General features: G+C 29.7%; 1 protein-coding gene across 2 annotated transcripts in view; it reads left to right on the top strand.

The window, feature by feature from the left end:
- The first annotated feature begins 821 nt into the window (after nt 1–821).
- Nucleotides 822–23,316, top strand: part of LOC122535750 (cGMP-dependent protein kinase 1-like) — a 68,382-nt gene continuing 45,887 nt past the window's right edge. Inside the window, exons 1-2 of one of the 2 annotated variants that reach the window (XM_043667538.1) lie at nt 822–1,463; nt 4,517–4,537. In XM_043667538.1, the coding sequence (XP_043523473.1) occupies nt 991–1,463; nt 4,517–4,520 (477 nt within the window). In that variant the 5' untranslated portion in view covers nt 822–990 and the 3' untranslated portion in view covers nt 4,521–4,537. Of the gene's footprint in view, nt 1,464–4,516; nt 4,538–23,316 lie in introns of those variants that run through there. The other variant, XM_043667536.1, reaches the window with a different exon arrangement.

The following is a 23,316-nucleotide window of genomic DNA, read 5'->3' as shown; positions in this document are numbered from 1 at the left end:
ATAATGTAGGAGAAGAATATGCTCCAGAAAGAATATATAAACAATTTAAAAATATAATGTGATATTAAATGTATAGTAAGGTACAGCTTTTAATAAAAGTAGTGAAAATACTATATGTACATTTAAAAGTGTATTAGCAGAGATACGGAAGTAAATGCGAAAAAGAATTCGATTTATCTGCAATTTTCCTTAAAAATACGCGCGGCCGATAAGCAAGTCGCCGCGTCAACCTTCTCGACGGAGAAGAACGACATAGATGGCGCACCGGTCACATGGCGCAATCCAGGAGCAAATTTAAACTACTACCGAGGAACTGCAGTAAAGCGTAAGACAGAGACAAAACGAAGCGAGATGTTACGTGAGAAGAGTTACCCGACGCCGATTCCTCTGCATCGCTCTGCATTTTAGAAGAGAATGGAACAGAATAACACACCAAGCAACGATAAGACGAGCGTCAGTATCACCGAAAAGAGAAATGTCACGTTGAAAAGAAACGAGGGGGAAAAATAAGAGGGAGAGTTAGAAGATTCAACAGAGATAACAAATAACGACGCGAGAAAGACATGTGCGAGTAAGACAGATGCTTTGAAGAACGAAAAGAAAAGAGTGAGAAGGAGGAGCCGGCTGGAAGCAGGCTGGAGGAAAAGATGAACGGTGACGTGACGTTGGAAAGAGACGACGCTACAGAGTGAGAGAGCAGAATGCAATGAGACGAGGTTGCGGAGTAACGAGGAAAGCTATCGTGGAAGAGTGGGGGTAAAGTGCGAGAAAGAGAGAGAAAACGTAGAAATGGTGGGAGGGAGGGGAAGGAGCGAGATAGCGGTAATCGTGGAAGTTCGTGAAGGGAGACGGTGGAAGTTGTGGTCCTCCGGCATTGGAGAGCGCGGAATTGTGGAGTAGAGCGAGCCGACGACGCACCGTTCGGGTCGTGTGCTCCTCGTCGCGGCTTCTTATTCTCTCCTCTTCGCGGCAGTTTCGTTTGCGGGTTGAATGGACGAGGGTACCAAGTGCAGAGTGCCGATCGGCGACGCCTGCGTGTCTATGCGCGTGTGCTTCGACTCCTTGTGCTTCTCGTCGACGCAGCAGCGGCTCGCCGACGAGGAGGACGCCTCCCATCTGCCGACGCACGGCGCTGTGGCCGTGGTCGCGGCAGCCGGCCAGAGGGCCATTTCAAACGTCACCGGAGCGACCACGATCACAGCCATGGGTACCCTTCGCGAGCTACAGGAATTGCTGCGCGTCAAGGACGAGAAGATCGCCGAACTCGAGGCGCTCCTCTGTCGCCGCGACGCCGAGATACAAGAGCTACGGAGCCATCTCGACAAGTTTCTCAGCGTGCTCCCCTTTAAGTCACCTTTGACGCCGACGAAACCGAGGCCCAGGAAGCAAAGGGCGCAGGGTATCTCCGCGGAACCACCGCTTCAGGAGCTCGCCACGCTGACAATCGTCGACAAGAGCGACAGGTTGGTGTCACGCAATCGATTTTTTTCTTTCTTTCGTTCGCTTTGTTTTTTACTTTTCAAAAAGTTTGTCAACTCATTGTCTTTTGGGATTCGATTCGGAACGACATAACAAGAGTATCATTCGTTTCGATCACCTACTCCATAGAATTCCGTGCGTCAAGTTGTAACAGGTTAACCACTTAACGCCGCGCATGCGTGTGCCTATGTACGTGCGTGTTTATTTGATCGCGCTCACACTCGCGTTCGATTTGTTACCGTGATTGAACGGCTGGCTTTCGACTGGCCAGCGTCAGCAAACACGGAAATATTGCTCACGTGATTGATATCACCGATCAATGAAACGTTTTCGGAAATAATTGAGATCATTTTACTGAATGCATGCGCATCTTTTTTTCTTTTTTGCTATTTGTTTGCAGTGACTGTGATGTATCGACGAACAACGTTCGGATATGTTCGGCGACATTCGGTAGAATTTCTCGCATTTCTAACGTCAATTAGTTGTACTGTACTTGTCGTGTCATCGACATGTATATTACGAGTACATGTACTTATACGTGTTTCGCACTGGCTGATCACCATGTGACTCTGGGCCAGTGCTTTTCCATCGCCTCCTGTGTAGTTGTCGATGTTTCGCCGTGCTATGTTATTGTCATTTGCATGAAATCGTTAAAAAAGACACATGTAACATGTAAAAATTTTATTTAAAGTTCTGATAGTTTCATCTCATCGAACACTGACATTCTTATTTTCGAATGCTTCAATTGTAGTTATCTGCGAATCAGTGATGCTCAATAACCGTAACAGGTTATGTTCTTTTCTTCTTCTCTCCTCTTTTGCCTCTGTTATCCTCTGATGTGGCTCACGACTAGTTTTGTTGCATTGACTGTCTGTCGTTCTCTCTCTCTCTCTTTCTTTTTCTATTTTAATATATTTTTACTGACGTTTTGCTGTTTCTTATAGACTTCATCAGCAATCACTTTTACACTTTTTTTTAGACCATTTTTAACACGACTACAGGAACTTTATTTGCATAAATTCTGGAACATTTTCTTTCATTGTTCCATATGTTATTAGTAGATTTCATTAAATAATTATGAAAAATCGTAAAACGTATCGAAAGATATAAACAACATATATTTTGTAGAACAGGTAAATAGAAATTGGATTAATGATAAGTACATTTTTTGGATATTTCTTCAGTGATAAATAGTATGTATGTTTTACTTAACTATCAATAACCAAAGCAATTAATATTATCAATAATCAATGTAAAGTTAAAAGCTAATTCTCATCGAATAATTTTACATTATTGCTTAAATTAGCTTAAATTAGCATCATTTAAGTATATATAATAAATATTAAACTTTCTTTTAATAAAATGCATAGTTGCTTTTACGCTGGATTTGTCGTAAAAAGATGAATCTGTCTTCTGATATCACCATGCACCATTTAAAATGGAGCAATACCTATTTAAAGCCCATTCAACGAGTTAATTGGAATACTTACGTTGATTCCTATTACCATGAATATGATTCTTTATTATTATCGCTATGAATCTTCTATTCGAGCAAAATAAATTTCTCTTTTGACGCTGTGTCATAAACCTACATAAAGTATTTCTCAAATTGTTCATATACGTAATTAATAAGTACGTATGTATATTAATAGTTATTACTATATTCATAGTTATAGTGTATGTATGTACTCATTATTTGTATGTTCATTACATTCATTATTATTATCACTATATTATTTAGACTTAGAGAATATTTATTTTACAAAACATGTTTCTTCAAATTAAAACATACACGCTAATTTTTGTCTTTAGGAAAAATAACAATCTTATGATATTAATATTATCAAAATATAAGAATTTTATAGGTAAACAAAGGAATTTTACTCAGATATGTTCTCGGAAATTGTTTTTTTTAAATTGATAGCTTGCAATAATCTTCGTACCATAATGGTGTGAAAATTGCAATATTGTGGCGATATCAAAGTTAAATTTAATATCACCACGATATCAAAGTTAAATTTCTTTCTAGGCACTTAAAATTTTTTTTTTCTCATCGATAAGAAAAAAATAACTGTAATTTTGAACTTGTGTCCTTATTTCCAACTAGAAAACTATTTTACTAGTATAATATTAAATCTTAATTAGTCATCGGACATTGGAAATCATAAAAACTTCTTGTACTTAAGTTTCCAATTTTTAATTTAATTTAGTCTTATTATTCTTCATCAAGAAGAATAAAATCAAATACTATAAATTTTTATAACATGATACACGACCAAATTTATAGTCCACGATATTATCAACTCATGTTTTCGTTTGCAATTATAGAACTATTAATAGCAACTGTAAACATTATAAAAATATTCACCATTAAACTCCACTTCTTTCCTGATCTGCAAAATCACTTAAATAAATATGATGTACAAACAAGGTTGCTAAAAAACAAAACTTCTTAGAACAAGAAACTGCCTTTTCAATGTTTATTCTCTTCTGTTTTTTTCTGTGTCAACTGCTAACATTACAGTAGAAACATTTTTTGTCTCCGGTGTAAACAAGAAAAATAGCCTTACTTTTAAACTGACGTTTTTGTCCGCAACTATTTTAAATATTATAAACATATTTCCTATTAAGCTCTTTTTCTAACACGCAAAATCAGTTGAATAATTATTCACCTGCAAACCAATCGCTGAAATTAGAAATCGCAACAAGAAGTTTTCTCTTTATCCTTCGTTCTTTTCTTTCTCACACTTGGCTGTTAATTTTCATTTTTCTTTCAATGTCATTTCAAAAACGACTTTTGCCCGTCGTTTGTTTAGCAAAAGAAACAAGATTTATTTGCACGGATACATCTACATCGGGTTGTTTTTGCACATTATTTACAGGATACACTCGGAGTTTGCACTTCCGGTAATTCCATTCTATTTGAAAATGATTCTTGTTAATCGTAACTCCGAGACCTTGAATCCTCCGAAGGTCGCAGTACACGAACTCATCGAAACTGTTTTTCATTTGAACAAAAGGGAATTGAGTGCTTTAGATAAGCTAATCTTTATCACCTGTTACATGACGTTATTGATTACTAAATATTTCGCACGAATCGTACAACGATGATAGTGATCACATCATCGATTGGGAAAGAAAGTTACGCGAGAAGGAAAGTACTGCTACCAGGAAAACGTTACAATTTCAAAGAATTTGAATTTTATGCATTCACATGGGATTTATATATTTATCACAAACGAATAAATTATATAAGTTCCAACAGATGATGCAGTTCAGCTAAAGTTCAAATTAGACAAAACTACTCAAGTCCACGAAATTTCGAAAATACAACGATCACTCATACCTTTTCTTTGTGATTCCTTTTTCTTTTCTGCTAATTAATTTATTAATCTACTTATTTTCTGTACAATTATAATAACTTATTTTCTGTACAATTTAAATTTATATTTTCTTTTCTATTAATTAATTTATTAATCTACTTATAACTTATTTTCTATACAATTTAAATTTATATTTATATTTAAATTTATATGCTTTACTAGAAACAACTTTCTAGGCTGCGGGCTTTTATGTAAATTTTTTACGAGCTTGATTAAAAATCAAAGAATCTCTATAGAAAATTGTATATCTACTTTGAATTTTTATCTATCTTTTTTTTTTTTCTTTTATAATATGTCCATTAAGATTCCATTTTAAAATTCCATTTAACGCGTTGCATTCTAAAATTTTCTACGAACACTTCAGTTTCGCAGTCCAATTATTAAATGTAATTGATGCGTACATGAAATGGAAATATCATGCAAAGGGAAATGTTATATCTTAAAAAGGAAACATTGGTAATAAAAAGAGTCGGTGTGAAGGATTTTAATTCGATAATATCTTGCGAATGAAAGCGTATCGATACGCGATGTTTTTCCTTACGATCACATAATTTGTTTATGTAAAATGTTTAAAACCCGACGAAAATAACGAATATGGGCAGTGCAACGAGCGAATAGCGGTCATTTTATCGAGGCTATTCTGCATTCAAAATGCAAATCGCTTCGGGTATTTAATATTCTAAACGCTGCTCTGAATAATAAATACTTACGTTCGATCAAGATTTAATCGGAAAAAATGTGCTCACAAATATGCATGCGATGATAAAAATAAGTCTTTTGACGTAGGCAGAATGACTACTATTCTTTTTCATTTTATAGTTTTGACTCTTCGTTCATTTTAAAATTAAGACAAGGAAATTTATTTCGTTTAATTCGCGATTAATCAGTACAAATATTTTTATATATTTTAGTATTTTTGTTACTATTTTATGCATTTCGAATAAATACCTTTTTTTTAAATTTTTAATCATTAAACGACACGAGAGGATTTTTGCACGATTTTTTAGAGTTTCAATTTCTATAGTTAAACTACGTTATTAAATCGTAAAATTATTTGGTAATTTAAGTATTAATTCACCGATTTAATTCTCGATTTTTTCTATGATACTATTTCATGTACGTTTGATAAAAAATTCTCTTGATAACACGTGTTCCTCTGGATAACAGAAACGTTATCACCGACATAAATAAATTGTATTTCTATATCTTCAAAAATAGCACTGGAACTGGCTATCAGTAGTATTTATTTTGACGACAGATGATATCAGACGAAAATAAATACGATATGTTATAGATCCCAAAACAAACACGATAATAAAATTATATGCACATGGAAATGCAACGGGCAAGGAAAGTAAACTACGGAGTATCATGTAACCGATACTGATAAATGCATGTGCAATCCAAGTATAACTATTTCATCATGCATCTAAAGTAAGAATTAAAATTCACGATATTGATATAACTCTCTGCTATAAAATGACATTTTACATTCAACGATCATCGATCGGTTTTCACAGAGAACGTTACGAGAAATTTATTTATTTCCAACCTGGGACAACTTTTCATTTCGTTACCAACGGAGAGGAAATTTGTTTAATATAGAAATATCCTCTGTCTGTTGTTCTCTTCTTTTATAATTCACGACCAATTAAAAATAAACACAATAGTTTATGCAGTGTTAAAAAATTTATTATTCTTTAGATAAACGAAGCAGATACGGCAGAGGAAAGAAATTTTTAATACTCATCCGTCTGTCGTACTTTTCTTTTTTTTTTTTTTTTTTTTTTTATCCTGTTCGCAACTAACTATCAAGCCGCAACAATTCATAATTATCGTTGTGTCAGTGTATATACTTGAGATAATACATTCCTACCCGTTTGTGGCAAACGTTCTTACGTAGAATCTTCCTACATCCTGCCGTCTGTTCAGCTTTTATTATAAGTGATCAGGGGAAGTGTCGAGTCTTGAAATATACCATTAAGGAGAAGCTATCATCGCAGAAATAGAATGTACTTACCAGTCGCGTATTTTCTATTTTCGCAGAATTTCCTTTCGATTTTAACTGTTTCCAACTGCCTCCAATTATTATTCATTCGTCGACTTCAACTAGCAATAATTTGTTATCACAGAGATAAAATTATTTTATCGAGTCGTTTATTGACATTTTATTGTTCCGAAATGTACGAGAGTAATTACCTCGATATCGATATCAACTGCAATTCTGAGGGACACTCGAATATATAATTATAATTGCATAATTAACATTGCACCGTTTGTCGGTAAACGATAAAGTAAATATGCTTAATCGTAATTGTAATTAGATAAATCACGTAATTCTAACAAGATCATTGCAATTATTTCTATTTTCTTTGAGTGACAATCTGTTTGAGACATTACACTTCTGCTTTAAATTATTACTATGAAATTGTTCCTAATCGTTTTGATATTTCTCGAAGCATTCAATCACTTCTCCTACCTTTGTGAAATTATTTCGCATTTAATTAGAGAAAGCATCCTTCAAATTTGTACTAATGAATTGTAAAATACTCGTAACCAGTGTTGGACAAGTTTTAGTTGAGATACTAACTCGTTTTCATCGATTTATTATTTTTATTTCAAAGGTAACATTATACCGTGTCTAAATTAAATAAATCATTTGCGACGAGCTTTCTTTGGGAGAGAATTTTTATACGTATCGTTAAACAAAATATGCAATTTATTAATAGTAATACGAAATACTTATTTATAGAAAATGTCCATTTATTCTGAGAAATTTTCTGATTCAGCTTTCCAGTTTATGGCGTTTATTGACGTTTGTTTTGTTCTATTACAAAAAAAAATTAAACGAATCATATTTCAGTGAATTGTTTTAAGTTTGCATAGCTCCGAAAAATAAAAAAAAAAAAAAACCAATCGCCATCAAAAAAATACCGAAACTTTCTAATTTAAGACTTTTTTATTAGCACGAAGAAGTTATTCAGGATTCTTCAGCAACGAGATAAATGTATCAGATCTGCGCGGTCGGAATTCGATCTTAATTAATATTCTTTTCCTAAGAATTTCCTAATTTCATCCTGAAACAACCCAAGTATCCGAGGTATTCCTTTATATATACGCGAATAATGTGAAATCGATACGCAACAAGACAAATTTGCTACGCGGATAATATTCGCGGTGTAATCGAAGCTGCATGTCGCCGGCAACAAAAACCGGGATTTCACCGTGTTTCTGAAAACGCACTTTCACCATCGATTCGTTATAAAACGAGGCAATCATCCTATCGTTGCCTGTGGCCGTTTCGACACAGGCTCAGGTTTGCGTACTGACATTTTATTACGCGTGTCGGGCTGACATTTTTACTGGGTGTCGAGCTTCATTGGAAGTTCATTAAAATGACGAAATGAACGGCGAGTGAAAAGGGAGGACAGCGAGTGAACCTTGCACGGATGAAAAACTTGTTTGTGAAACATCGCGTAACATTAAACAAGCATCAACGTCTTCGTGTTTTAATCAGAGATCGAAGTTAACCGGTTCTTTTTTGCTTTTTTTAAAAGAAGATACAAGTTCTGTTCGAATGTACAGTTACGGGACAAAAATTGAGTGGACAGATGTGAATAAAATTTCGTCAAAGTCGTACTATTATTACGTACTTAAATTTTATGTATTATTCAGTGAATAATTGAAATTAATATTTACATTTGCATTGAGGGACAAAAATAAGTGGACGTGTAATAAAATATACGAGAAAAATAAAATTAATATTTAGCATGTCCAGCCTTTGCTTTAATAATTGCTTCTAAACGTCGAATTTATCAGATTTTCAATGTAATTTTTATCGATATTTTCAAATGCTAATTGCAAATTTTTAAAACAATCGTATCCTTATCCTTTCGCTTTTGTCTTTTGAGTCCGATACACTCCATAAATTTTCTATTAGATTCAAGTCCGGACTTTGCGCTGGCCATTCCAACAATTTAATATTTGAATCCTCCAAAAATTTATTGGTCTTTTTTTAGCAGTGTGCTTCGGGTCGTTGTCCTGTTGCAAAATTTATTCTTCCTCGAGACGAATTTTTAGAACTACCTCTTCTAAATTTTCGCATATTATTTCAATGTGCTTGTCAGCGTTCATTGTTCCTTCAATTTGTACTTCAAACTACCAACTCCATTCCATGAAAAACACCCCCATAAAATTAATGATCCTCCTCCAAGTTTGACAGTTGGCGTAATGAACGGCTTTTTCTATGTTTCATATCTTTTTCTCCACACATAATCCTTTATTTTTTTCAATTGTTGCAATTCAAATTTGCTTTCGTCACTCCACATTATTGTTTTCCGGAATGATTTTGGCATATTTACATATTTTTTTTAGCAAAAGTTAAACGTTTCTTTATATTTGTTTGATTAATGTATGGCTCACATTTGGCTTTACAGTATTTCAATCCCAACTTCTGCAATCTACGTCGTACTGTTTCTGATAATACATTTAATTCTAACGTTTCTACAATATTTCGCGATGCGATTCTTGGATTTTGTCGGCATTTACGAATAATTCGACGATCTTCCTTCGCAACGTTCCTGGTGCAACGTTTACGTCCGCTTAAATTTTCAATATTTTTTATAAATTTTTTCTACCGCACTTTTGGAAACACCGAACTTTTTTGCTATCACACGGTAACTTAATTGATTGCGGCAGTCCGATATAATCAAATAACGAATTTGATTTGAAATTTCTTTTCTTGCTGACATTCCGCTATTTCCTTACAAATAATCTGCCCTGTACAAAGCCTAGGAAACAACTAAACAGTTAATTTGATATCACAGCGTAAGAATGGGAGCAACACTTCACATTTGTTCACATTCTTTGCCTTGGAGTAACGAAACAAACGAGTGTCCACTTATTTCTCTCCCTCGACAATCTGCTGACTTTTTCTTTAAGTGTATCTTATTTCAACACCAATGTAAACATTAATTTCAATCATCCGCTAAATAATCTATATACCATAAAGATATATAATATATAAAACTTAAGTACGTAATAATAGTACCACTTTGACTAAATTTAATTCATATCTATTTCCATTACCTGTCTACTCAATTTTGTCCGTAACTGTATATGCATTTTGTGTAAAAAGATATCTGTTTTTTGTGGAATTTTTATAGAAAGAAATATTACCATTTTAATCTTTAACGCGCCACGTACGTTGAGAACTTTTTTTATCCCAAAATTGCAACATTTTCTCAGTTTTAAGTATAATCTATAATTATTATAATATAAATATAATATAAATATTATAATATTAATAAATATAATATAAATATTATAATATTATTAAATATAATATAAATATTATAATATTAATAAATATAATATAAATATTATAATATTATTAAATATAATATAAATATTATAATATTAATAAATATAATATAAATATTATAATATTATTAAATATAATATAAATATTATAATATTAATAAATATAATATAAATATTATAATATTATTAAATATAATATAAATATTATAATATTAATAAATATAATATAAACATTATAATATTAATAAATATATTATAAATATTAATCTATAAAAAAATTTTTATATTTAAGTATAACCCAGGCGAAACAAATAATAAATTTTTTACTCCTCAATAATTTCTATCCAATGATATCATACCAACGAGTTCGAAAAGAAAACGACGAATTGTACACGGTTTGGTCACTCGTTATGGTCCGCAATCAGTTGCCACCGCAAGTGGTTAAGAACGCTTAGAATAGTTTCCTCGTGGAACAGATTTTCTAAGAATTTTTGTGCGAATAAAAGTTATTTTGAAATACATTTAATTGAAAATCCATCTTTCTTCGAGTATTATTTATTGAATAGTATTCAGCATCAGTATTAAAAAATGCTTTAATCAATGGAATAACATCACTAATAAAATCACATCTAATTTGGTTAATTCAATACCTGAAAGGCTAGCTGCAATAATAAAATCAGAGGGAAACCTTACCAAATGCTAATTATAAATATTAACTTTACAATTATTTGTTGTTTCCATTGTAAATGTTCAAGTAAACGAATAAATGTTTAAATTACTTGTACACCTGATAATGACAATAGAACTGTATACTTATCACGCGTTCATTTCTGCCATTTTGTTCATTTTTCTTCTTATTTATATAAACAATATGAATATTCTATTTTTCTTGTTTACTTGATATCGTTGTTCTATAGACTTTGGAGAATAGATGTGCCATGTTTGTTTAAAGAAATATTGTCCGATAAATATTATTATTCATTTTAGTTGCGATTAGTCACTGTACGAATACTTTTCACACCCAACTGCATTTATGCGTACAGTCCAATAATTTTTCGCATTGATAACTTCATTTCCTACGAGGGATAGCCTCGTTCAGCGTCAGGCAGTCATAAACCACAGGCAGATGTAAAATATTCACCACCGAAAGCGAAGCCCAGCATCGGCGATAAACGCGTGCGCGCACGTAGGATCAGAATCGTGACAGAAATAGACGTTCGCTTGATGGTTCAGTCGGCGAATGTTAATACGCCGTTTTGTCCAGTAATTTTGATGGCATAAGCAGTACGTGCCGCGACTCGCGTGGGCGTGCAGGAATCGATGCCGGCGCTTAGGCGAGTCTCGCGGATTTGCATTCCGGGTTCCAAAGGCGGGCGCCTGATCCGATAGTAGGCGTTTGCGTTAGTCTCGCCAAACGCGAGAACCTCTTTCAATCGCACGCATCCTCGCCGATCGTCGAAGCCAGATTTAATCGCGAATAAATTCGACTTCGTTCGAATTTAATCCGAGCCTAATTTCCAGTTAGTTGCAGCCGAGATGCTTGATGAGAGATGAGCGTATACTGTGACGTGTTCGAACGTAAATACTCTTGAAATGATTATGTTTACAAATTTATAAATGGAAATTCAGCGTAGGAAACAATGAATAAAATTGTTAAAATCAATTTTAACCATTTCTTCCCGTCAATAGTCGTTGTTTGTCATTTCTAGTAATTTTGTTTTTATTTACCTGCATTATTTTTAATTTTTCACAGTTTCAGACATTGTTTCACGAAAGATCAAGCAATAATTTATCGTAATATTGTAGATACATCGATATATATCATAAAAAATTAAAAAAAATATATATATTATAAAAATTATAAATATATATATATATTTAAAAATATAATAATTATTATTTAATATTATTATTATTATATTTAAAAATATAATTATTATAAAAGTTATAAAAATGTATATATATTATAAAAGTTATAAAAATGTATATATATTATAAAAGTTATAAAAATATATGTATATTTAAAACTATTATTATTATTATTATATTATATTTAAAAATATAATAATTATTATTTAATATTATTATTATTATATTTAAAAACATAATTATTATAAAAGTTATAAAAATTTATATATATAAAAGTCATAAATATATATATATATATATATATATATATATAAAATAAAAGTTATAGAAATATATATATATATTTATGTATATATATATATAAATATTAAATATAAATAAATATATATATATTATAAAAGTTATAAAATATATATATTATAAAATTTGTAGAAATATATATATATATATTATAAAAAGTTATAAAAGATAGTATAAATAACGTGATTGATGAAATTTTGTAATTATTAGAAAAGAATGTAACTTGAATTAATCCTAGCTGATGCCTAGATTTCTTTTAAATAAGTGTTTTCCAATATATCGTAGAATTTCTAAGATACGCGTGATTCATTACGAAATTAATCTAACTCGGAGACAAAACAAAATTAATCCAGCTAGATTTCTATAACGACTTTTAAAGCACCGTATTTTCTAAACTGTATAGCAAAACTTTTGACATGCGAATGTTTGCGAAACGAATTTCTGCAACATTGTTTTGCAAATATTTTTAAGACACCAATTCAATCGGCAGAATAGCAAAGTTAATCTAACTTTGACCCCAGATACTTTTTAATAGATAAGTTAATACGTGTTGAGAATCTGTCAGACAATCGGAACGGAAATGACTTGGAAAAGAACTTGGAGAAAATAATTCCAATTCAAAAGCGAGTTCCGTTTTTTTTTTTTTTTTTTTTTTTGAATAATTAATTAGCTGTTATCCCCTGATAGATATAACGAATCACGTTTCACTTCGCTTACCATAATTAATCTCACGCGTCCGCCACATCCTTCCTTTATTATACATTAATGTACTTGTAATTACGATAAAATTCATAGGCTCTTACACATTACGTATTAATTAATTTACTTGTTGCTTAAGCAACGAACTGTATCGTATTTCCTTACCTTCGCTATAACAGTTACCTTGTTCTCAATTATTTCCAAGGAGCCTGACCTGTCAATTAGAAATATCAATTTGCCTTACTGTTCTTAGTAAATCGGCTTGCAATTAATTAAACGTTCTTTGACTTCCCGGTCTCAGGCTACGGGATTAAATATCGTGTCTGACGAGGGTGATACAACAATCATTCGCAGTGCAGTTGTAAAATTTATTGGAATAAAGATGAAGCTGCTGTGATGTTGTCTCTCGATACAGTCCTCTTTCTTCATTCTCCTCCATGATTCCTGGTTTCTGCATAAACCTTTCTTTTAGGGAAATCCTTAGGGGAAAAAGTGTTTTCTATCCTTTCATTTTTCTTCTTAAATATGTTATTAATATATTATTATTATTATTATATATTATATAATAATGTAAGATATATTAATATTTATGATATATTATAATATATATTTATATTTAATATATATATTTATAATATATAATTGTAATTTATAATATAATATATATTATATTATTGTATATATGTTAAATATATTATTATTATACAATAATAATACATAATAATATAATAGTAATATATAATAATGTATAATATTATAATAATATTAATATAATATTATATTAATTATATAATAATAATATATAATAATATATAATATGATAATAGTAATAATAATAATATATTTAATATATATAATAATATAATATATATTATATTATAAATATTATTATATAATATATATATATATGTATATTAATATATTATATTATTATATATAATTGTACAAAATAATTCAAATAGTAATAATAATATCATAAAATAATACAAAATAACACGCTTTCCAAATACTTTATTCGAACAACCGAGCCGATGATCCAAATAATAACAAGTCTGTGGCAGTCGTATATTTTTCGGCGTTGTTCATTCAAACGCGGTGTTCTCTCGATTCTTCATCGGTGGCAGCGAACAACACGGTCGTTGATGTCTAAAACTGGCGTTAAAACTTCCACTCTCATCAGCGCGCAGTGGCTGGCTTGCATTCCACTTTCTAAGGCTGGCGCCCGTGATAGGCGTAGGCATTAGCTTCGCAAACGCGATACGTTTCGCTGCACCTCCGAGTTCACCGCGGTGCATACATACTTATTTCTCTTTCTCGTTCTCACTCTCAGCCTCGTGCGCCTCTCGCGCGCGCGCATTACGAAACGAATTGTTCCCTGCTGTATTTCTAGACGCTATTGTGTCCGCTGGTTCTCTCTCTCTCTCTTTCTCTCTCTTCTTTTTTTTCTACTGAAACGTTGCAACGATAAAGGCGAGAAAGTACGTGTCACGATCGACAGCTCGTCACTTTGAATTTTTCTTTTGAGAGAGAGAGAAAAAAATTTGTTTCCTTCGTTCTCTTTTCTTCCTTCTTTTTTTTTTCTTCTTCCATTCTTGCGCCAGCGTGTCGCTAAGCAAATTCGCATATTATTGCTGAAAATATTCGTACGCTTGTCACTGAAGAATTTCTATTTATTGTATTATATATTTCATTATATTATATATTTTGAAATTTTATTAGCACAATTGTGTTTTATCTGAAAATGTATGCAAGAGTTTATTTATTGCGAATATTGCAAAACAAACAAAAAAATTGATGAAGCATGAATAAATCATCTCGTAAAAATAAATGTTAAAAATGCAAATGAAATAAATAATAAAGTTGAATAAAAATAAAAATAAAGTTTAAAAACTTCAATAGATAGCTCTGTGCGATAAGATTTTTATTTTTATTTATATAATACGTTTAGTATTATATAATAGTAATATTAATACTATATAACATAGTCATAGTATAGTAGTAATAGTATAATATAAAAATATTGTATAATGCTTTAGATATATTTTACTTGCAAAGTATATTACAATAATTTTATTCCTGCTAATTGTCAGAAATACGTAAAATATGTAGATTATTAGATGAGAGTAGATTGGTTAATTAAGTTTTTAAGTTAATAATTTTTTTATCTCTGAATGATAGGCCAAAGAAATATTTTTTTTTTTTTTTTTTTAATAGAAGAACTTTCAAAAGTTGGTAATAATAAAATTGTAAAACATTTATAATAGTAAATGGTAAATAATAAAATATATCTTATTATTATTATATTTTCTAATTTTACTATTATTATATTTTCTATTATTATATTTTCTACGTTATGGTTCCATAAAAAGATAATAACTGTTAATTTATCATTCATTTATTCAAATTTATAATATTGTTATTGCAAATCAACTAAATTGTTTGAATACTTGTATTAAATGAATAGTATATGTACTTGTATTAAATATTAATATATTTAATATAATAATTTATATTAAATATTTATATATTAAATATTATTCTTCTGTAATTGTATTTTACTACAATGTTTTATGTAATACGCACAATATATTCATAAAATGTTTCTATAAACATACGTAATACTTCTGTGAGCAACTGTGTTTAGTTACTGCAACCACTATCACAGAAATACGTTTTTATACAATTTCTTAAGATAATTCATAACTTAAGGTTCTTTCGATACAAACGATAACACGTCTGTGCAAGTACAATATTATTATGTATCGTTACGTATCAAAATCACAATTGGTTACAAGTTATAATTTTAATTAAAATACAAAATCCTGCCACATCCTGTCTTTTCTCCAGCCAATCTTTCCCACGGAAATTATCACATTTTTAAATGCCCAGACGATTTTCTGAAGCAGGATACTGCAGTAATTAAGGATTTCGAATATCCATTCATTCAAGAGAACTCACCACTGAATAAAACTCTTCGGACAAGTTTTTCTCACTTTTATGTTTGTGAAATAAAATTGTCAATATTTCTTAGAATTGATCTAGTATTAACATTAACAATATATAAATTTGACTGAATGAATGATAAATCAACAGTTATTATTTTTTTATGTAACCGTAACATATATGAAAAGGTATAATAATAATAATAATAATAATAATAATAATAAGGTATATTTTACTAATAATAATAATAAAATATATTTTATTATTTACTATATTTACTATTTATACTATTATAAATGTTTTACAATTTTATAATACATTAATTAAGATCCATATATTGTTAATAGTAACATTAACAATATATAAATTTGACTGATTAAAAGATAATAAATTAACAGTTATTATCTTTTTATAGAACCATGATATGTATTAAAAGATATAGTAATAATAATAATAATAATAATAAGGTATATTTTATTATTTACTATATCTACTATTTATACTATTATACATGTTTTACAATTTTATAATACATTAATTAAGGTCCACATATTGTTAATATTAACATTAACAATATATAAATTTGATTGATTAAAAGATAATAAATTAACAGTTATTATCTTTTCATAGAACCATAATATATATTAAAAAATATAATAATAATAATAATAATAATAGTAAAATATATTTTATTATTTACCATATTTAGTATTTATATTATTATAAATACTTTACAATTTTATAATACATTAATTAAGATCCATATATTGTTAATATTAACATTAACAATATATAAATTTGATTAAATGATAATAAATGAATAGTTATTATCTTTTTATAGAACCATAATATAAAATATATAATAATAATAATAATAAGATATATTTTACTAATATATTAATTATTTTAGTAATAATAATAATAATATATAATTTATTATTTATTAAATTTACTATTTATACTATTGTAAATGTTTTACAATTTTATAATACATTAATTAAGATCCATGCAGACTTCTGCGACAAACATTGATATTGATTTCGATCGTGACTTTTATCAATTTCAATTTCTCCCTTCTTTTTTCTCATTCTCTTGATAGTAGAATATTCGCATAATAAAACGAAACACATTCGGACATTTCAAATTCGGATATAAAAATCTCTCATTGCATAGATATATTTCACGGTGGTCATAATAATTGGTAATTAACATTATTAATCGACGAAATCAGTTGCCGATCTTTCAACGATTAGTTTCATTTAATCAACGATTGATGGTCAATTCCATTAATTTCCATTCAATCAACGACTCGCATTTTAATTTTATTAATCGTGAACGTCGATCAGACAATTGAACCGAATGTTTTAATCGATTAATGCTCAACTTCGATTAAGGACTCGAGGCACGACCGATTCGTCGGTCGCGGAGAAACGCCGTTTAAAATGGTCGCGAAAACGAAAAGCAATCCCGTAGGCACGCGTACGAGATTTGACTCGCATTTTGACACTGATTGTGAGTTATACGCGATCGAGCAACCCAGGTCAGGAGCACCCGCTAATTTTAGCATCTGGCTGCTTCGTTATGCGAACTGTGTCTCTCTCTCTCTCCTCCTCTCGGACTTTCATCGCCAGCGTAGCTTCGACAACATGATCGTCGTTGTGTTTTAACACATTTCCTGGGGTTTGAAATGACAATCGCGTATGAGAAATACGTAATATTTATTAGAACTAACTTCGTTATACTAACTTTACAAATATAATTTTATTTATTAGCAATTTTAATATTTTAACGCTTTGTGATTTATAATTGTTGAGTTTTATTATTTTAGCTTTATCATTTATATTTTAATATAATTAATTATATTATATAATTAATAACTATAATTATAATAATTAATAATATATATTAATAACAGATATAATTTTATTTATTAATAATTTTATTATTTTAACACTTTATTATTTATAATTGTTAACAGTTTTATTATTTTAACGCTTTATTATTTATATTTAAGTTACATAGTATAATTAATTATATTATATAATTAATAACTGTAATTATAATAATTGTAATATTTAATAACATATTATAACAAGTATAATTTTATTTATTAATAATTTTAACGCTTTATTATTTATAATTGTTAACAGTTTTATTATTTTAACGCTTTATTATTTATATTTAAATTACATAGTATAATTAATTATATTATATAATTAATAATTATAATTATAATAATTGTAATATTTAATAACATATTATAACAAGTATAATTTTATTTATTAATAATTTTAACGCTTTATTATTTATAATTGTTAACAGTTTTATTATTTTAACGCTTTATTATTTATATTTAAATTACATAGTATAATTAATTATATTATATAATTAATAATTATAATTATAATAATTGTAATATTTAATAATATATTAATAACTAATATAATTTTATTTATTAATAATTTTATTATTTTAACGCTTTATCATTTATAATTGTTAATAGTTTTATTGTTTTAACGTTTTATTATTTTATCATTAATAATAATCGGGCCCGTCGATACGACTGATTTCAGGCTTTTGCTTTTTAGCGAAAAGTGTCTGAAAGATACCGATATTCTTCTCAGAATTAATATTAATTCCTATTTGGACAGATACGTAATTGTGTAAATTTATTTATTTCAATTGTCATTTAAATTATTTAATTTGAAATGAAATAAAATTTAATTTATTCCAATTTAAATGTTTAATTATCATTTAAATGATTTATGCAGAATATTTGACACGGTTATTTCAGCGTTAATAGATCATTTTCATTTGTTTATTTATATCGATATTTTTGCTGATCAACCGAAATCATGTATGTATGCGACGTCCGCCGTAAATGTATTAATTCTCGTCAGATCGCTCTGATATTTAATGGCTCGACGCCTCGGGTGGACCTCTTGAAATACTCTTCACGTGCGAATCAATTAACCGTCTCATGATTCCGAATCACTAATCGACCACCTTACGTTCTTTCGCGGCACGTTACTCAGAATCACGAACTGTGGTACGAGCTTGGGCACCATTTAAATAAAACATTTGAGAAATTATTATTCGAATAACATATCGTCTTATTTGACTCGATATATAATTCTACGTTGGGTTTTTCGAACAAGCAAATGATTTTTCTCGAAATTATTTTTCATATTATATTATTATATGGAGTTTTATTTATTATTTATATTATATTATTATATGGAGTTTTATTTATTATTTATATTATATTATTATATGGAATTTTATTTATTATTTATATTATCATATGGAATTTTGTTTATTATTTATATTATATTATCATATGGAATTTTATTTATTATTTATTTAATATTATCACGTGGAATTTTATTTATTATTTATATTATATTATCACGTGGAATTTTATTTATTATTTATATTATATTATCATATGGAATTTTATTTATTATTTATATTATATTATCATATGGAATTTTATTTATTATTTATATTATATTATTACATGGACTCATTTTAATTACATTATTTATATTTTATATTATATTATTGTATGGACTTATTTTATATAGAATATTTTATTTTTAATTATGGAAGACAAATAAATGAAATTTAAGCATAGACAGATTTAAATTTATGCATAGCATGATCGTGTCCTTTTGCGCCGGAGTGACGTCGAGAAATTTTTGTCCCAAAATTGTAATATTTTCTCAGTTTTAAGTATATTTAAGTATAACCCAAGCGAAACAAATAATAAATTCATTACTTCTCAATAATTTCTATCCAGTGATACCATACCGACGAGTTCAAAAGGAAAGCGACGACACGACAAGTGTATACGATTTGGTCACTCGTTATGGTCCGCAATCAGTTGCCAGCGCAAGTAGGTTAAGTTGGAACAACATTATGAAAACGCTGATATTAGCGATAAGGGAATTACAAATGAAACTCGTTTCTTAATCGTTTCTTAATCAATTAAAACCAGAGAATAGAAAACTGAGAAACCAATTAGACTGTAACCAAGTCAGACTATAATGGTTTACTTAACCCAAGCGCGCCGTTCTTAAAAGATACAAATAGAACGAAGAAGAAAAAATTTTATTATTCCAATTAACGTGGTTACGTTCCACTCAACTTCCTCCAGACCTGTGCATTCGAGAATTTTCGACAGAGAACGCTGCTCGAAGCTGCTCGTCAACAAATTTGCATGAGACACGAGAAATTTGCAGAGGGTTCGAAGCTCATGACGATGTTATCGACCGAGGAAAAAACGAAAAGAAACGTGCAGAAATACATGAAACGATTTCGAGGGAGCAGATAAAACGATATTGGGCTTGAGACGTTGATCTCGTCTGCTGGCGTGGTGATGATCGGTGTGGGAAGTGCCGTGGAAAATAATAGCTTTCGGGTTTGTGGAGTGCGTTCATGCCACGCTGACGTCACAGTTACGCGCCGTTGACTCGCTAACGATCGTTTTCATAAAATCGCGCGTGTGCCCTGGCAGTGGGAGGCGTTCTGCAGGAAGCCGGCTGCGAAACGTTCGCACCCGAGGCCGAATTCTCAAGGTCGTTGCACCGGGGGCTGCACTTGACGCGCATGAGCGCCCTTTGAAACCTCCCCACTCTCCTCCTCTCTATCCCTTTCTACCGTGTCCTTTCTCATCTTTCTCCCCCTTTCATTTCTCTCCTTTTTTTATACTTCTCTGTCTCTCGTTTCTCTCATTTTCTCCTCTTTCCTATCTCTCCTCTGCGAGTACTCTCTGCTACGATCGTCTTCTTTTTCTCCTTTTTCATCTCTCTTCCTTTCTTCCTCTCCTCTTTGTTGCACTTTCCGCTGAATCATCGTTAAAAGTTTGTTCGGGCGATTTAACTTCCCCCGAGGATTGCCGTGGACGAAGTTCAAGCGCTTCAGGGCCGAGGTAGGAAGTAGAGATTCGCTTTCGGACGACTCTTATGCTTGACTTTGTGATTTAGCGACGGATTTTTAACTAGTTGCGCTGGCAACTCCGATTGCGGACCATAACGAGCGACTGAACCTCCTATACAACAATTTGCCACTTCCCTTTTCTTTTGCACTCGTCGGTAAGATATCACCGGATAGAAATGATTGAGAAGTAACAAATGTATTATTTGTTTCGTCTGGGTTATACTTAAATATAAAAATTTTTTTATAAATTAATATTCATGTTATATTTATTTATATATATTATATATTATATTATATTACATTATACTATATTATACTATATTATATTATATTTAATATTAATATTTATATTATAATAATTATAGGTTATACTTAAAACTGAGGAAATATTGCAATTTTGTGACAAACGTGGCACGTCATTCCAGCGCAAGAGGTTAAAAATGTGTTCTGACATTTGCTGTCAGTTTAAAAATTATGAAAAAGTAAATGATAATTGTTATTAATCGTCGCGGATGAAATTTCTAGCAATACTTACACATCTGGTTGAACATTGGATCAATCGAATTCTGATTTCTGAATATTTGTTAAAACAAAATTAATTATTGCTTGATTATTAAAATCATCGTCCAGGTCTTTTTTCTATCGTTCAGTTTCTTCACATTTGTGACAGTTTACATGAACCTTCGGTAAACTAGGTTTTTGGAAACCAGTTATTGTTACTAGTATTGTAACTACTGTTCAATCAAAGTTTGAAATTTCTACAAAAGTTGGCCACTGATTCGTATATCTTTGATATTATATACTTCAAAAAGTATATTATATTTTAAATATCTTTGATATTTTTGATATATTATATACTTTAAATATCTTTGATACTTTTGATATATTATATACTTTAAATATCTTTGATACTTTTATACTTTGATACATTATCATTATAATATATACAATAAAACAATATACATAACAAGATGAGTTAAGCTTAATTAGCTTCAAGTTGTCGAGTAATAAGTCAAGAACTGAAAATCATGGGCGATACAAGTCAATTATCAAATTACAATTTCTATTTATTATTGTTGCCCTTTCTTAGTTAAGTTTTAAAACGAAGTACTGCCATTTTTCAGGTTAATAAACAGAGTTATAACAATATAGTTGGTCGTGAAGCTAAACATATAGAGCTTGTAAAAATTTCGACTTGGATCACTATATTTCTCAGCCCTTAAAGTGACTTAACCGACTTATTAAGTTACTAAATTAAATTCTGAATAATTTTACACATTTAGTAAAATCGTCCGTTTAATATGTAGGTGCAAATTTTTTAATTCGGTGATTACTCTGACTATGATAGTTTAATTCTATTAACACGAACGATATTTCATGCATGATTGTTTAAGAAATATAAAAGTCACGAATGAGGGAGCTTCTTTTTGCGTTTTTGTTTTTAAATGGAAAATCATTCCTGACGTTAGTGTACAGTTTCTAATATGTCACGTCTTACTCTGAAACTTTCTAGACTAATGCACAATCTTTGATATTATTTACATCGATCGATTAAAGGAATCGGTAGCATTTATTGGAGCATTTCTTGGTGGAAAACAAATATATACTCCTTATCAGCATCGTGAGTTCTACGAAACAATAAGGGATCACAAAAATAAATGAAATCGTTGATAAAATAGATCATTGATAAATCCACGGTTAAGTAACTCTTGATATTTATCGACTATTTACCTTCTGCATTTCTTCTGTTCCAAGCGATAACGCAAGCAATCTATCTGACAGTGAGTTTCAAATTTTAATTGCTCATGAGAAAAGTGAATTTTCAATTTTAGTTTCATTTTTATATCGGATTGGTAGATAGAAATAAATTTTCTTTCGCGACGTAATGAGAGAAGATTACATAAATTTTCAAATAATGACATCAATGCTAGGTTTGAATGTTATTTGAATAAAAAATATTTGAAAGATTCTTTAATATTTAAATGACATGCCGTCTTATTTATCTAATGTTATCTTATCTATTTCGAAGTAAATTTATTTATTTATTTATTTATTTTTACGTCAATAATTCTACATTAATTTTTTTTTGAACAAGCAAATAATCTTCCTTTACATTATCTGATTGTTGTATTGTTTGACTATGAAATAAAATAATTCTTTATTTCACTCTGTATTTCGTATTTGTTTCTACAAACAATTTCTACAAACAATTCTCTATTGTTTCTATAAACAATTTCTCGAGTTAAATAATTTTTTATTTCGTCGTGTAAATTGTTATTTTTTTGTTATTTTATTTCAAATAAAATTAATTTGAATATACAAAATTATCTGCAAGTGATATATTTAATAATTACATTCAAGATAAAATTACTTTTTCGAA

Source organism: Frieseomelitta varia, unplaced genomic scaffold (genome assembly GCF_011392965.1).
Source record: "Frieseomelitta varia isolate USP_RPSP 00005682 unplaced genomic scaffold, Fvar_1.2 scaffold_761, whole genome shotgun sequence".
Classification (NCBI taxonomy): domain Eukaryota; kingdom Metazoa; phylum Arthropoda; class Insecta; order Hymenoptera; family Apidae; genus Frieseomelitta; species Frieseomelitta varia.
This window is presented reverse-complemented; position numbering and strand designations above follow the sequence as displayed.